Source organism: Lagopus muta, chromosome 2 (genome assembly GCF_023343835.1).
Source record: "Lagopus muta isolate bLagMut1 chromosome 2, bLagMut1 primary, whole genome shotgun sequence".
In the NCBI taxonomy this organism is placed as follows: Eukaryota; Metazoa; Chordata; class Aves; order Galliformes; family Phasianidae; genus Lagopus; species Lagopus muta.
The window spans coordinates 27,507,685-27,526,164 of NC_064434.1; the positions used below are offsets into that span (position 1 = coordinate 27,507,685).

Sequence of the window (18,480 nt, forward strand, 5' to 3'; positions counted from 1 at the left end):
TAAATGCAGTCAGTTAATAAGAGTTACTGTCTTTACTTCAAAATAGCATTAAAATATTCATGTTTCCAAAATTTGTTACTGTTGCTTTGTTTTATAACAGAAGTAGCCAGTTGAATAATAGAATGAGAGGAAATGGAAGAAATGTAAATCGGAGATTCACGTGCTATTTAGAATATAACTCATAAACTAAAATATAATATTTGAGGATAGTGAAAGTATGAGTTTCAATGTGTTATTTACAGAAGAGTCATGTTATCTAAATATGCATTTGATAATATTTCTCCACTACTTTGAGTAATGAGACTCTAAAGTCATCTTTTTAAAAATCGCACAACTCAGACAAAAGCCTTGTTTGCTGCAGAGATGATAAGAACTCTCACCTTCTTCTAGCACTGAATTTTTCTCCAAGGACTCTGAAGTAACAAGCCAGCAGTAGTGTAGGACATGAAATTTTCAATGAGACTGAAAACTCTGGCTACAAAACACAGTTGGCATTGTACTGCACAGCTGTCAAAGTTGCCAATCACGTCTCAAAGGTTCAGTTTTACACGCCAGGCAGAGTTATATATGTATGCACACTCACATACATATGTCTATTTTTGACATTTCCAAGTCCTGTACCGAAGTGTTTAAATCAATACTGCAGCAGTCATAATCCTTAATGGACACAGGAGCTGCTTCCTTTGCTTCAGCTAAGTAATTAACTGGCAAGAGCTCTGATGAATGTTTGCTGCCCTAGCAGAAATGTATGGCTGTTAAAGGTAGCTCAATGACAGCAGTGCAAGAAGGCTTTGCTGGGAGGCCAGACCCAAAAGGAGTGTATGAAAGGAAATAGCAGGTTCAGGATAAAGAAGAAAATAGGAAGAAAGCCTAGAATGGTCCTTGCAGAGCTTGAAGGATAGCTGAACAGGGTATGAAAAGAAATTAATTTTCCATGTGTGGCAGAACAAATCCTCATACATAACCTTATTAAAGGACAGAAGTAATACTTATCCTGTTTTCATGATTCTGTTTAATAACTGCAATGGCCTAACATAATCTTTTCTTTTTTTTTTTTTTTTTTTTTAAATTTGAATGGATTTTAAACAGAGCGAAATGTGGTCTGATATCAGCTGAGTTTATTTCAGCTTTCTGCAATGACTTCTATTTCCATGTGCTTTTGAGGTTTTTTAATAATGTACTTCTCTTTTTTGTCCTGTATTTTTGTCCTGTCTCTTTTTTCAGGGTTTTTTGTTTGTTTGTTTTTGGATTTTTTTTTTAATTATTATTTTTTGTATTATTTCTACCCACACTATGGGACCAGCTATCATAAACTGTACGATACCTGCTTTTGGGTCTCAGATGTGCAATGTCATATTGCAATTTAGTTATGAGTATGTTTGTAAATAGAATTTCTTCACCCAGACTTAGGATACAAATTAATATAATTGGTAAAAAAATAAAATAATAGTTATGCATGATCATTTGTCAAGATTTGATAAAGGAAGTTTTTTCAAGATTAGGGATGAAGTGTGAATTTTAATTTTGTCCCAACTCTCCATGAGTAATAATAAAGATAATTCAATTACCTAAAATATTAAAACATTACCCAGAATGTAATGATGTGTAATGATCCTAAATTCCCAATCAACTCAAATCTGCTATTGACTTCAAAGAGATAGGAACTGGGATTGTGAAGTTGAAGAAGAAAAAAAAGATTTTGAGCAAAAATCTCTGCTAATACTCAAGTGACAAAAGTATAAAGGGGTCATCTGAAATATTGCTCAATATTTACTTAGTGTTTTTGAAGTTATTACTGGTTTAGCATCCATGTACCCTATAGTTGCAATCTGTAGCTCTGCTTCTAAACACACCCAGAAATGTTCATTCAAGTTGTCTTTCAACAGATTAATTATCTCATATTTCAATTGTACTGATGCTTACAAAATGGACAAATTTAGGCTTGCCTTACCTAAGAGAGAATACAATGACACTCAGAGGTTTAAAAGTGTTTTAAATATTCGAAAAGAAATAACCTTTTGCAATTTCAATGGCATCAAGTCATCAGAACATAAAGGCAATCTTACAGAAAGAGATCCAAATAAATGTTTACGTCAAGCATGATCAATTTCTTTGAATATCAATAACTAATGTGCTTCTCTGTTTGTTTTTCAGGGCACATTGAATCCATATTGTGTGCTGTGGGACGATTCAAGAACGTAAGTGACAAATGTTTGCTGTTATGACTATGGCTGAAATATTTATAACACCTAATAATATTGAAATACACACTCAGTGAAAGGTTTGGTGTGAGGACAGGTAAAATCATCCATCGGTAGAGTGGAAGTACTGGGTTCTCCAGTCACAAGGCTTCCTTTCTGAGGTTATTCATACTGAAATAACACAAAATCTCACCAGGAACAGGTTACTCATGTAGTGATGTTTCAATCTGCCCTTTCAAGACTAAAATGAGGATGTCTGAGAGCTGTAGTTCTGAGATGGCAGTTGCTGAGCAACAGACAAGTGGGTAACTGATCAAACAGGTGTCTAAGGAAAGCTCCCATTTCTGTTCCTGCAGGGAGAAATATCGTTTTCAATGGTGAAACCCACAGCAATCTTCATTTTAGTTGGAGCAAATGTCATATGTAACTTAATAAAATAATGGCTGTATACTAGGTAGTGAAAGCTTGATAGCAGTTGTCTGCTACCTTTTAGAGTGTTCCTTCTTCAGTGAAACAGAAAATGGCTCTGTAGAGAGGTAAAATAGTAAAATCAGTGTGTTTTAGATAAAAATCCAAGTTTACACAGTTGTAATTTACTTCATTAATGTTTCACAGTAAATCTCCCATTAAAGTCAAGGTGAACTTTGGCTAAATACAGATTAAATGTTTCAAAAAAGGATTCCTGTGTGATTGCTGTAACAATTTTTAAAAATATGTATTTCTTGTCCAGGTCTATGATCTATGTTACATTTTTACAGAGCCTTTTTCATTGTTAGATGCTGTATGCCTGTGAATTTGATAGTGCTTTTGTTCTTTAGTCTGAGTTCAAGTCAGTACACTGATGACTAACATGATAGCTTTGAACTTTGATATAAGCCATCAAATATTCGCAATATCTTCTACCAGTAAATTCTTAATGGATGTGATTATCATATGTTTTATACATGTATTTGTGTTATTTTATAAGAATGCTCTTATCTGAGCAAATAGCAAGAACAAAATGCTACTTTCTTCCTCTGTCTCTTATGAAAAGGATCACAGCAGTGGGGGCAATGGATGATCTTTTTTTTTTTTTTTTTGGACCGTTGTGGGTTTTTTTATATTCTGTAGCATTTGACTGGTATTTACTCCAGAATATGTCTGAATTCATATTCTGATACTTCATGTTTATTAAGAAAAATCCATAATGTTGAATTTATCATTCATAAATCTCAAACAATTCAATATGTGGCAGACTATGCAATTGGGTTCTTGGTGGTTTTGCTTTTATTTTTCCACTTCTAAAGCCTCAGGAATTAGACAGTGTCAACAACAGGCAACCAGATTTGATAGATTGAAGTCCTCATCCGTGTTGCAGATCCACAGAGCTGTGCTGCGCTTGCGTCCTTCCAAACCGGGTGATTTTTGCATAACCAGATTTTGGCAAGCATTTTGGAAATAATCCAACAAAAGTACTCTGCTTTTAGTTGAAGGTTCCTAACTAAGCAGTAACTCTATGCTAACATATTTTTTAATTAAATGCTTTTCAGCCAGGAGTATCCTCTAATGGTTTTTGCCACCTTTATATGCATTGTCTTCATTTGCACGAGTAGCAAGTTCACATTCAGTAAACAGTAGTTTTCTCTACTGATCTTGTCAGCATAATACTTCTCCAACAGAAAGGAAAGCTTTGTTTACCTGTTTTTTGGGCATACTTGATAGTAGATTGACTACTAATTAGCAATTCCTTATCATCTCTCCATAAAGTGAGTTCTGAGTCTAGGAGCTTCTTGATCATACCAGATCTTCAAATCCCTCCTCCCGCCTTTGTCATCCATGACTATTTGGTCACTCCAAATTTGGCACAAGCAGTTTTAGTTCATTGATTATATGAAATTGCGTGATTTTTTTCCCTGTGATGATGTTTTATAGGATTTTTCACTTATCAAACTTGTATCCTCTCCATACACAGTTGGGCAAATATGTGTACAGTATCGAGACAGTGCAACTAAAGAATAAATTTTATGTCATGTGCTCCAAAGAAGAATTTCAAATCCGCTTATTTGTTATGTAGTTAGAGTTGATTCTCCCATATATATATATATATATATATGTATGGCACATCTGTCCATGTTAATTGCAACCAATCTGTTTATGAGTTCAGATATTTCCTCAAGTATTCCAGCTTCTCTATATGAAATGCTAGAATCAGTGCTATGATTTTTTGTTTTTAGTTTTGTTTTTTGGTTTTTGTTTTTCCTTGAAAGTCTGAATTCCATTTGTTCCAGACAGTATACTTCTAAATGTTGTCCTTTAATAAATTCTTAGGATACTGAATTCTCTTCCTGTCAGTGTAGGAGAAAATACTGGGGATATTAGTAAATGACAATTTAAGGAGAAATAACTTATTTCCTTTGACCAAGTCAAAGAAAAAATCACTGAAGGGTTGCACCTTTTCTGCTTTGCATTCCATGGCATGAACGAGCCATTGGTGTCAGGAACTGTTTGTGATGCAATAATCCCAGTCTGTCAAGAGAAAGAAAAGAAATTGATCTTGTTCTAGGTATGACTTTTCACAGAATCATAGTATCATGGAATATCTGAAGTGCAAATGGATCTATAAGAATCATCAGGTCTAACTCCTGACTTCATACCAGATGACCCCAAACTCAGACCATATTTCTGAGAACATTGTCCACACACTTCATGAACAAGCTCAGTGTCATGATTGCTCTTGGTTGTACCTAAAAACAGTTTCTGAATTTTTTTCTCCTTTTCGTCCTGCGTCTCTAAAAAGGTAAAGAAGGAAGAGGGGGGCAGTGGTGAGAGTCTCAACCAGCAAAGAATCCACTGGTCAGAGAACTTACATCCTCAGGACCAGCCTTTCAGTTTTTGATTTATAGGAGATCCTTGAGGACAACTTTTCAGCCTCCTAGAAGCAACCCATGCCCCCTGATCTGCCAGCTCAGTGCGGTGTGTGTTACTCACAGCCTTTCCTGCTTCAACTCTGCCATCCTGCTTAAGAAAATATTCATGGGCTGAAGAGCTGAGTCCCAGCATCTCTATGTTTAATTCTACTGTTCTTTCCATGTGCTTGTGAGCGCACCACATCTAAATCTTAGCCATATAACTATCATTGTTTGTTTTTCCTTTCCTTGTTTTATTTCATGTAAGTCTGGGTAAGGCTATGTAAACCCAGGGGTTTGAAGAATATGCATGGATACATTTCCATTTAAAAGATATCATATAGTATGGCAGCTTTGTAGGCTGTCTGAATAGCTCTTCTGAGCTTAGTTGCATTCTCTAATGCATGAATCTATGGCCGTAACATATGAAGTCCTAGAACACAAGAAAATCTGCTGGTGAGTTATTCCTTTGTCTTAGCAGATCCAGCATGTGTATGCATGAGTGGCTGCAGAATTTATAACTCAGTAAGAAGCTGGATACTTGGTAACATGGTACTGATCATGACAAGTATCACCCTCACATGCAACACCAGCAAACACCAACAACACGAGGTTGTGGAAGATGCGGTGTACAGAGATCACTGGAATGAGATAGCACCTCACATGGGGGTTTCAATGATCACTGACTATTTAGCAAAACAATGCAGCTGGTTTGTTCTTTTCAGAGCATGCTAGACATAATGCAAGCACATGTGCTCTCTGTAGGAAAGTATCAGTGGTAGCCAATGCACTCCATAGCTGTTTGTGGTGCGACATAACATTTTAACACTAAGTAAAGAAAAGGCTTTTAGGATTCTGGGGCTCTTTTCTGCCAGTTGCTACAGAAGGATGTTATAACAGTATGACAGCCTTTTATTTGTCCATATGTGTACTCATAGCAGTTTGTGCCTGCTGAATATAAAGTTGGCAGTAGTACAATGCAATCTTAGTTTAGGGTAAGTGAAAGGTCTGTTTTATATTTTTTTCCTATTGCCATACAAATTTACACTTCTGGTGATTTGCAACCCTTAAGTTACGTAAAACCATGAATACCTACATATGAGAAATGAGAAAATGTATCAACTTACATAACTTTGGTAATTCACTCCATACTTATATTAAAGCATTCTCCATTAAAAAGAGGATTTAAAATGTTTAAATTATTTTTAAAAAAAACATCTCCTAGAGCTTTTTATTCATTTTCCCCTATTTTCCCTGGTAGATTTGGCTACAATTATGTAGAAGTTGTGTGCAAAGGAATTCATTCAGTGCAAAGAAAAGTTTACTGGTTAATTGTAATTTTCTCATAGATTTGCTTACAGGGTAGAATGTAGCTGTTGTACAATGTAGCTTGCACACATACCAACAAAATAACTTTTGTATCTTGTTGCCTCATGATAAAATTGACAGGGAATGCAAATCAGCTTTGTCTTTCTTTATTGCTTTTTCTAAACTACCATGATGAAGTGTTATTCTTTGCTTGGCCTGGACTTACAAGCCTTTGCAAAAAATCGTGGAATCATAGAATCTTTGAGATTGAAAAGAGCTCAAATATCTTCTAGTCCAACCATCAGCCCATCACCACCATATTCATTAAGCCATGTCCCTAAATGCCACATCTACATGTTTCTTGAATGCCAACCGGGACAGTGACTCCGCCACCTACCTGGGCAGCCTGTTCCAGTGCGTTCAACTCTCTTTTTACCGAGTAGCCAATGTGAACCTCTCCTGGTCTTTAGATTGTTACCTAGTTGCTAGTAACTAGCTACTATCCTGTTGCTAGTTATGTGGGAAATGGGATCAACCCCCACCTTGCTACAGTTTCCTCTCATGTAGTTGTAGAAAGCAGTAAGAACTCTCCTAAACCTCCTCTTCTCCAGACTAAATAATCCCAGTTCCCTCAGCCACTTTCCACCATCTGGATATAACTCCATTCACCACCACTCTTCGCGTCCAGCCTTCCATTTTTTTTTTACCCAGCGAAGAGTACACCTGTCTAAGCCATGAACTGCCAAAAGCAGTTATCTTTAAGATGACTACATACAACTCAGGTCAAAATGTCTGAAGGTGGTAATCTAATAATTAGAATACCAAAAGTCAGAGTTCACTTCTTGAAATATGAATTGTAATGCCTCCTTACTTTACAGTCACAGTGTTTTGTTCACCAGGAAGATATGGAGGAAATAATAGATTTTTCTGTAATTACAATAGAAAACTAATGAGAGTAATTCATGTAGGTATAACATACCATCTGAGGCTTTGTTTTTTCTATTAGCATCAGAAATTTTACCTTCTCTGCTAGCTTCTATGCTTTCATTTGTGAAATATAATGAAAGAATTAATACTAATGAACTTACTCAAATCATAAATACATTCTGGAGAATCCACTTTTATAAAGAGTTATATGCATGGGGTCTATGTAGTGTTTTTTAGTCTTGCATACAAAATTGAAAGAATCATATTCTTTTTTGTCATAACTATATGGAATGAGAAGCCTGTTCCAAAATCCGTTGCAGACAACTAAAACGTTTTGACTGATTTGAATCAGATCAGATCAGATCAGGGGACAAGTCACATAAAAACTCTATCAAAACAAATTTAAATTTACAGACTGATAAGATTATACTGCAATTCGGGTGTACTCAGTGCTGAAATATGTAGATAGCACATGATATAAAGTGAAGTGTTTTTATGTTGAAAAAAGAGTCAAACCAGATTTTTCTTTGCTTAAGTCACATAGAAAATGAATCATTATATACATGGGAGGAATTTATAATTTAGTTCTTTTTTATAACACTGCTCTTCACTAACACCTACACTGCAATGAGCAGGCTTACATGACCTGCGGAGATTTATAGCAAAAAATGGAAATTGAATTAATTCTTAATAATAAGTTCACTTTCTTTTGAATTTCTGCTGAGTGATTAATCAAACACATTTGTTGAGAATTCAATTGCTATTTATTGCTTCTATGTAAATACAGATTTCCAGAAACTAAAAATAGCATTTTTTGTAATTGTAAGCAATTAGGATTCTGAAATACGAATAAAAAGAACTAGTGGTTGTATTTTCATAATCAATTTTAAATATTTGATTTGTATCTTTGACATTTTAGTATATAATGAGGGCAGAAGATAATTAACCAGTCTGAATATGGTTTACAACAGCAAATAATTTGGTCATACTATGTTTCCATAAAAAGTCATGGACGCTACCAAGTCAAATAAAATACAATCTTTGTTTTCCTTGTAATACCTCAACAAGGAATGCAGCAAATGGGATCTGCAAATCCATCATGTGTTGTACTTTGACTGATTGTTGTAGGGGAAAACTGTTTAAAATCAGTTCAGCTTTGAAAAGCACATATGATGATTAAAGCTGAGAAAGTTTCTCAACCTTTCTCACACCATACAACTCTTATAGTTCATCACGTGTAGATGTCAAAGCAACTTACAACAAGGTTGATATTGCCCTCACTCATTTAAAGATAGGGGGAAAAAAAACAGGACAAAGTTGTTTGTCTGATGTCACCCAAAACCCAAGCAGAGTTCGAGCTCCAAACTCCCAAGCCTTAACTGAGAAAACTGATTACCATTTTCCTGTTGCGATGCAGGAAGGTTAAATATCTTTATATATATATGTATTCCTCTGGGTTTTTTTAATTTTTTTTTTTCATTTATTAAGATGAGACATGACAGTCCTGAAGAATTTATTTCTGTTTCTGAGAGAGGTAGGGCCATAGAACTAAAGGTCTTTGTATTATGACGTACTTAAACAAATATGAAATCTTCTCAAGTTAACCTAAGAAGATGAAAAATCAGGGAAATCTTATGTATCCATATGAGAAAAAGCTGCACACATCTGTCGTTTTCTCCATTCCCTTTGAGAACAGAAGAAGAGATCATGTACATAAATTCCTTATAAGCAAATCATACTGTATGCGGTTTTCAGCAGATACACACTCACTATTTTTAAATTTATTTACAGTCAGTGCAACAAAGACAGAATTTCAGGTGGTATAAATACAAGTAATATGAATATGAAGTATAATAAAAGACATTTTTGACCATTTACAGTTTGTGGAATTACTTGTCTTTACTTCCAAACGTATGCATATAACTCTAATTGAAATGATAAGTATTCTCTCTGATACTAAAGAATCATATAATTCACCAAAACTTGGCTGTCTTTCTAAAAGAACAGTGTTTTCATGTCAAAATGATCTTAAAATAAATATTTGGAGTGTAAAGAGATGTAGTTTGAAATGCACCTAAGATGGTGTTCCCCCCAATTGTTACTGTACTGTCAACACTGAAATCATATCTGACTGATAAACCTAAAATTCCACCACAAAAAAATGTCAAGCACACATCAAGTTAAGGTCTGCGATATTTATCAAATGCTGTCACAAGTATATATCTTCCATGCTGTATCAGCATCTCACTGATACAGGTATCTGAAAATGTAGTTAGGCCTTTGCTATATATCTGTGCCATATTTGATCAAGATAAGCAGATTCAGTAAAAACTCTTTCCGGAGCAGTCACTAGAGGGAAGCAAAGACCTTCACGTGCCTATTCATGACGTCAATCGCTGTCCTTAAGTCCTCACTGGCAAAAATCTGGTCAATATTCAGTGTAGAATTTTGGTGATGGGTTATTTAGTGGAAAGTCACACATAGGGTGGAGAAAAAAAAAATGAAATAAATGTGTGTGGTTGACTTTCATAGACTATTGTAATTAACTGCTATTTTCATGAATTTTATTTTGAGAATTTGAATACAGAGAAGAATCTCAGTGCAGTGTAAATAAAGATGAGTTTAAGCCTTTCATGCTTTGAAACATCCCAATATTCACAGAGATGCACTGTAATATTTCTAGCATAGTAGCTGTACATTTTGTCACTGATGTGTGGCAAAACCTACAAGAAAATATACCAGTTTCTGGAGATGTTTTTTGTTGATGTTCCATTAGTTATCCATGCTTGCATTCCTGGATGTGAGGCTCTGAATCTCCTCCAATCTCAACAGCTCTGTTTACACTGAGTAAAAGAATCAAGAGGAAAATTCGTTAAATGGGCTGCTCATCATGCTTTCCATTTCTTCATGGTGAAATCATAAAGTGCATTTGAACATCTTTGTCTTTCCCTTTGTAAGGGGTTATATTGGAGTTTGCTTTACTATATACTCTACTGCTACTGTATTTCATTAATCTCTGTCCAGATTACTAAGAGCACAAGTCATCCCTCTCTCATACAAGCTGGGATGTTTGAAGTCGTTTAGAATAGAAACAATGGAGGCCAACATTACATTTTCAGACAGTTGATTAAAGAAATATACCTAGTATGAACTGAATTTTTCCATAAAATTGAAAGTCTTGGAAACAAGCTTAAAATATTTAAAATAATGTTTTGTTTTTTAATCAGTTGAATTATAAATATTTTTAAGATATTAAGGACATTAAATATAATACCCCTTAATATGAATAAAATAGGTTTTATTAATATTATATTATGTTTGATGGCTAGACATTAATAAGAGTATTGCAAATGTATATCAGGATTTTAAAAAGTTTTAAATGGAAGGAAATATACTAGATAAACAGCTCCAAGCAAGGTAATTAAATGAAAATATTCTTGCATTGAATAGCTGATGTGTTGTGGCAGAATAGATTTTTAGCTGAAAGCATGTTGCTTTTTGGGATGATATTTTATGTCATCATCGTCTTCTCTGATACTCTTGAGTAAGAGATTTCCTACATAGCTAATTAACTAAGTATAATAACATATCAAGCTCATGTGCTGGGGATATCATCCTGTAATACATGCTATTACTCTAAGTAATGGATTATATAATTCTGAATTTCACAGGGTAAGGTTATGTTTATGATTCCCAGCGCTACTTGTTATCCTAATGATGTAATTTCTGGTGGTTGTCTTCTCCCATACATCTCCCAATTACTCTCTGGAAATATTGCAAAATGTTTATTCTTTCAATTAAATAATTATCTTTGCATATATCAAAAATAGGAATTAAAATGTCATCACATTTCTATCAGTTCATTCTCTAACATAGGTATATTCTTGATGTCAAGTCTACCAACAGATCCTTTGAGGATCTAGGCTTAAATAGTATGCTGGACTGAGAACCCAAAGCCAGAATCCCTCCAAGATAATTGGCACAAATACAGGAGTCCTGGACTTAAATGACAATAATTAAGGGATTGTATACTCTGACTTATACAGCAATGCAGAACCAGAAAAATGGAGTCACACGTAATGAATTTAGTTTGTTTGCGAACTTATCATGTAAAGAGTATGTTATTTTGACAGGGCTTAAAATGAAATTATGTAGGCTTATGCTACATAAGTGCAATTTTGACTGTTATGTAGATATATCCGATTAATTTTTACAATTTTGAGGGCACTTTCTTTGATATCTTCTCAATTTTGAAATTATTTGCAAAAAGAAGCTATGATTTTGATACAATATTAAAATAGATTAACATAGAAAATGGCAAATATCAGATAATAACACACCAAAGAAAGAAAGATTTCCTTAAAACAAAGCAGAATTCACATGAATGACCCCCGCATTTAGGCAGTGTAATATGCAGCTCACACAAGCATTCTGAAATGAGAGATATAGTCAGTAGTATTCAAGAGATGGTTTAATGGATTTTTAAGCAGGTTATACTTAAGTCGTAGGAAAAAATCAACACTTTATTATTATTTTTTAATGCATATCACTCATTCTTCCCTTGTCTTCTCTCCTTTTTTTCTTGTGTGTCAATAGTCAAGCATCCAGTGTTTTCAGTACTCCAGTTGTTTATGTACCTATACACGCACACAGATACTTTATAATTTAATATACATGAGCTGATTAAAACTTTTGAGCAAGAAACCTTATAAAATGTTTTTGCAACCCCCTGCTGTACCAACAAATACACGAAACATCCTTTTCTTCATTCTACTACACAGCAAAGTATGCTTTAAAAGCACAGTATGCATTTACCTGATGATAGATTCTACATGCTTTTAAAGTTTTTTACATTAGAGAACAGATGAAACAGCATTACTTAATGTGAATTACACTGTATTTTCCATTATAAATGCAGAAGTAAAACAATGCTGGATTTATCTTAATTATTTTTTTAATAAAATAATAAATATAGAAGTACCTTATTATCACAATAAGTGAGTATTTCAGCTAACATGAGAGAGTACTAAGTGTTGTAACTATCCACTAGAATTACACACTTTTCTGCAACATGGAAAATATCTAGCACTTGGAAGAGACCTCCCCATCTTCTTTGCTTCACTCTTATCTTCTTGCAAAAGTGAACATCATTTTTATGTCTTTTTCTGGAACCATGAAAGACCAGTATATATGTGCACAAATATCTAAGACTGATCATACACATCAAAATCCCAGATGAAAAGTGCCACTATTTCATCACGTATTCTCAGAAGAGCAAAGGTATTGCTTGTACAGACATTTGTGGGCAAGAAGCAGGGAGGACGTAGAAAGGTGGGAAGGTGTTTTCTAATACGTTCTGGTATATGTGAAGTTCCTGTTATATACTGGGCATGCTATTTCAGAGATACTCCTCTTTCAGAACATTTCTGTGTTACTGCCAGCTCCAACTATTATCCAAATGTCATTTTATGACCTATATAACCTTTTATTTTTTTCCTAGTTTGTCTAAACTTATGCATTGCAGTTTATTTTGATTAATGCAATTATTTCTGAGAGAATACACAAAAATAAAGGAACAAGAAGGTCAGTATTTTGGGGATGTAAACAAGTTTCTGATACTATTTTTAGCAGATTTCCAAGCATAGGTCATCACTATCCAACCTCAACAACCTCTCAGATGGTGTTTTTACTATTTTTTCATCTGGATTTTTTTCTTTGTTTGTATGTTTGTCTATTTGTTTAGTTTTGTTTAAGAGGAGACATTTTAGAAATGCAAACTGTGGAAACTGTGAAAATGATATCTTCCTGAAAAGAGAATTTCATGTATTTGACAGCTTCTTTTTTTCCTTTTTTGAACCGCAGCAAGTTTAGTGCAGTATTAAGCAGTTCTCCTTTTTCAGTCCCTGCCAGAGGAAAAAAATATATACTATTTATCACTTCATACAGGCAAAGAATCAGTCAGGCTAAATATTCTGGCTGTATGGTTTCTCTGCTGTATTTTCTTAATAATGAGGAGTTTTTAAATTTATGAAGTAGAAAATCTAGTCTGATTGCGCCTGATGACACAAATAATGAAGACAAACTTCTGATTTATTAATAACAATTGTACCTCACTACTTTTGATGGCCTCTTAATACAGCTCCTAAAGACTAAAAGCTCAGAAATAGCCTTTCAACTGTCTATTATTCTTCATATAAATGAGAATGTTTTCTAAACCTTAAAAATTAGAATAGAATGGGTCACATCACATTCCCATTGATCTTGTGCTTACTCATGTATTGAGACTAATTTAACAAGACAGAAAGTACTTGTGAATACAAAGTAGAACCAATTTACGTGCAAACATCCTGTTTGTAGGGATTACCTGTGTCAGCTGACAGCATTATGTTGTAAGAAAACTAATGAAGAATATAACAGACTTTCATGAATTGTGCCTTATAAATAATTTTAAAAACAAACAAACAAACAACTGGTTTTCTGTACCTTGAACTGAATAATTCCACAATTAAGGCTATCACGTTTGGGTTCTGTTTACTCTCAGTTATCTCTCAGACCTCATATCTTAGCCCCTTCTTCAAGATGCTGTACAGGTCATAAATTCTGATCACCATTAGATCACTTTTTTAAAAATTACATTTTATGCAGTCTTTCCAGAAGGAGGTGTAAAAGTAACAATATATATCTTTGAGAGATATTTGCCATTTACAATAACATAATCTGTGAAACATGTGGAAACTTCAAACACTTACTTGAGTGTTAAAAAGGCAATGAATAACATAAGGATACTAATTATTTCCAGAAAAACAAACATAAAAACAAACATTAAAAAAACCTGTTCTAATTACTAAGTAATTCAATATTTACTCATTCTGCTCTTGTACATGCAATCAGTTAACTTAATTCAGACTTTATGCTTTTAGTACTCTAGACTATGTACTTTGTATATCAATCTCTTTAGATATTTACATGTAGATTAATTTTTAAATACTTCTGTTTTTGTCTTGCTCACCAGCTGGGTGAAAATGCTGTAACTGTCAGAAAATATGTCAATGACAGTTTTTTTTTGTTTGTTTGTTTTCGTTTGGTTTGTTTTTTCGTATCTATGAAAAATAGAGATTACCTCTTATCTATAATTCTTGGTGGAAAAAAATGTAAAACAGAACCCTAATGTAGCAAAGTAGGATGTACTCTGCTTATTTCTATAAGTAGCTTCATTATCTTCAGTCTATGTGAATTTAGCTTGATATTTCCACACTAAACAAGTGTGCCTGTCAAATTCTTGGCAGTTTTTGTCTCCCATAATTTAAGTTCTTGCTTTGATGAACTGAAAGTCTCTTTCTTATATATGTGCTAAAAGAAAACTTAGGTAGGTTGTTATATATTTAAAGCCAAGAATATTCCTTTCTTAAAATGTTTGTCTCAAGAAAGCACAGAGAGCAACGATACAAGTCATACAAAACCTTGGGAATCTGATCTGGTATAAGAAGTCCTATGTGTGGTTATAAGGAAGTAGTTTAATTTTGGATGTTGTTATAACAGATCTGCTTTCACAGGAAATCAGGTATTTCTAATAGTCTCATCATGGACTTCAGTTGTGGTTTTACTTGTACATTTCTTTTCTCAGTAAGGCTACAGAAGAACCATATAGAAGCCTTTAACAAAACCTAAATTCATCAATAGATGCAATGAAGAATTTAATACACCAAAACTCCATGCTTGAATAAAAACACTACTAATACAGTACTTTCTGAAATAGATTGCATCAGAATGGTGTTATATTTTCATATTCTCATTCAGTGACATAGGATGTGTTTATGAGTTACAATAAGCAACAAGCAGACTATTCTAACTGCGGGCTGTAAAAGTTCAATCAGGGACATGGAAGTCAGACTAATCTTGGCCTATTGGTCATTTTCGTAGCTGGAGTGAACTGCACCAGCACTGTACAACATGTGATTCCTCTACTGCTCAAGTTGTGCATTTTCTCTGGTTGATTCTCCTTATCCATAAGAGGTCTGGGGGTGCCAAAAGAAATACTTACTACTATTAAGATGATAATGATATCATAACACCTATCAGGTTAAAAAAATAAATGAAGACTGCTTTAAAAATAAGAAGAAAAAAAACAAAAACAAAACCAAAAACAGATGTGCTTCTTTGGCTTCCAGAGTGGTAATAAAGTAAGGAGAGAACAGAGCTGGATGTTGAACCCAAAGCTTCTGCATCCATGATACATCTCTTTCATAATGTGAGTGACCCTTTAGTAATCTCTACAAATGTCCTTGAAAGAGAGTTCCCATGTTTTCCCACACAAGAAGAAAGGCATCATCACTTGGTTAGGATTGGTATCCCTCATTGCCATTTCCTGGCCATATAAATCATATATGTATGTGCTGACTTTGGCACAACTCAACAGTTTGTAGATTGAGAAAGATCTTAAATCCAGACTTCGATCTCAGAATTACTTCTGAACTCCTTCTGGGTACGAGGAGCTAAATGAGGAGCTAATTTCCAGATGTCCTTTTTTATTGAGATTTGTTTGAGACACAAGTACTGTTTCCTCTGATAGTTCTGTCTAAAAGGGAACAAGTCAGTCATTTGTATTCAAGTGGTGTTAGAATGTGGAAAGTAGTATCAGATGTGAATCCCTTTTGATGCCTAAAAAGTGGTGCTTTAGACATCTGTCAGTTTTCTGATTTGTGTATGCTTACTTCAAGGCTGCTGTGAACACTCTCCTCAAACTGTTCCTGTATCCCTATTCACTGTTCTCAGACACTGATCACTTAACTCTTGTGCTTGTAAGTGCCACATGTATCAGTAGGACTGATGACAGTCATGATTGTCACATGCTCTTTTATACTTATCTTCTCTGAAATTCTGAATCTGATCCCAGGACAAATGTGAACCAAAACAGACATTTTTCTTGCTAAACATTTGGCGCCTTTTAAAAATCAGATGGAACTCAAAAATTTACTGATGTTTTTAGTTCACCGACAAATAAATCTCAACTGTGCTTTTACCATTTCAGAATTTCTTCTGAGACCTACGTCTCACCATATGATGAGATTAAGATTGCATAAACATACCTTGTCTAAATAGTTTTACCAGAAACCAAAGGAAGGTAATATTCAGGAACATAGAATCATAGAATCATTAGGGTTGGAAAAGACTTCTAAGATCATCTAGTCCAACTGTCCACCTACCACCAATATTTCCCCACTAAACCATGTTCCTTAGTATCATATCTTCATGTTTCTTGAACGCCCCCAGAAATGGTGAGTCAATCACCACATCTCTGCACAATTGAAATATTTTATAGTAAGGAATATTGAGATGTTTTGTTAAAAATTAAGTTAGAAAATTTTACAGAAGGTTATTCAAAGCCCTCTATCATATAGCCTCAAACCTTCCATATCTGCTTATGCGTGTACAAAGAGATGCGCATTTTCAGGATATATTTTCTGTACATTATATTGCTTTCCCAGCCTGTGTGGTTTTGAAAAAAAAAAAAAAAGGAAGAAAAGGAGGAAAATCCTGCTCTTGGGACAAGGAAGAAAAAAAAGATCAAGATGATGATGATAGAGTTGTTTGGTTTTCTCCTCTTTTTAAAGTCTTTCTTGTGTACATAAAAATGGCAACAAATATATGTGACTAATAGCAACATTCCTGTTTTGTACTTGTGATGAACTGCAAAATAACACCTACCAAGAAGCATCCCACATTTTACTATTTCTAGTTTCCTTGATTTTCCTATCCAGTGCTCTGTAATGTTGATCACAATATTTCAAGTATTACTGCAGATGTCACCAAGCTTCAAGGACTTCTAGATGCAAAGGAAAAATAACATTTACAAACTACGTTTAATGTGAAGTCACTGCAGTGTACTGCAGTGCAGAGTCAATATGTTATCTACACTACTTTCATCTAGCTTATTCAAGTACTGTTAGCAGCCTAGTTGTGATAGAAGCTGCTCATCACTGGATAGCTTTCTCAAATTCTGTAAGCTGAAATTATTTCAGGAACCAAGACATAATCCCCTGCCCTATTACAACAAAGAAGCAATCTTTCATAGACAGAAATAAAAATACTCTGGGGCCATTGTAATTTCTTAACTATACCTACTTACATTACATAGAACTGATATACTTATCATCACAAATTTACTTCATTCAGTAAGAAAAGCTGTCTGACAGATGTTCATGAGGTAGTCAAGATAAACATGTTCATTGTGACTTTTGTTGAGTACATTTGAGTGTACATACATAAGGCCAGACAATATTTCTTTCTTACTGATAATATATGTGTATACTGCAAAAATGAATACTGCAAATATATAATGTTGACAATAGGTATGTAATAAATTGAAGGCCTATCCCAAGATTTTAGTAACTGTATAATATCTAGAGAGAATAAATCTACTTAATCCTTCTTGTTGTAATATATTTCTAAGAATCCATATTCACTCCAGAAGTGATTGCTGAAGCATAAACTGTTTTTCTCTTCATTTTAAGTAAGTTTTAACCTTCAGCTAAATAATTTTCATTTCAGATAGGAAATAGCCAAAGTAAAATTTTAAAAAAAAAACAAAAACTTTTAGGTGGAGCATGCAGTTTTTTGGTATCTTCTTTAATAGTTCTGCTGGAAGCTTTATCTGAAAACTCTGCTAAGCCAGTTTTGCTTTTAATATAAACTTTGATTTTATAGCAGTCTGAATTAATTTTAAGAGCCAAATTATATTCTGTATATTTAGTGAAATTGCCCTCAAGAATGCAAATCTTCATGAGTAGAGAGTATTCTTCCAAAATACAAATCTTCCATCTGATTCAGACAACTTTTTGCAGAAAAGAAAGAAATTACACAGTAACTGTGAATAAATTATTTTCTGTTAAAATAAAATAAAATGAAAACAATGATAAGTGGTTTTTGTGTCACTTGTCTGTTTTATGGACTACTTTGCAAATGTACCAAGACTCCATCACTTCATATGACTTATAAAAAATGAACATTTAGAATGTGAGTCTCCCATCTCTTGGAACAAACTTGTATGTGTTTAGATGAGTGCAAATATCCACTTAATTTAATAAAATATTTTTAATTAACATTGGAGCAGTAGTATTAGAATAGCATGTATGTATGTTGCTCTAAAAATAATGCCTCCT

General features: G+C 34.0%; 1 protein-coding gene across 9 annotated transcripts in view; it reads left to right on the top strand.

Annotated features, from left to right (window-relative positions):
• The window catches only part of ADGRB3 (adhesion G protein-coupled receptor B3), a 459,396-nt gene that overhangs the window by 270,281 nt on the left and 170,635 nt on the right, over positions 1-18,480 (top strand). For all 9 annotated transcript variants that reach the window (XM_048936529.1, XM_048936524.1, XM_048936532.1 and 6 more), the window contains one exon: positions 2,155-2,198. In XM_048936529.1, the coding sequence (XP_048792486.1) occupies positions 2,155-2,198 (44 nt within the window). The remainder of the gene's footprint in view (positions 1-2,154; positions 2,199-18,480) is intronic.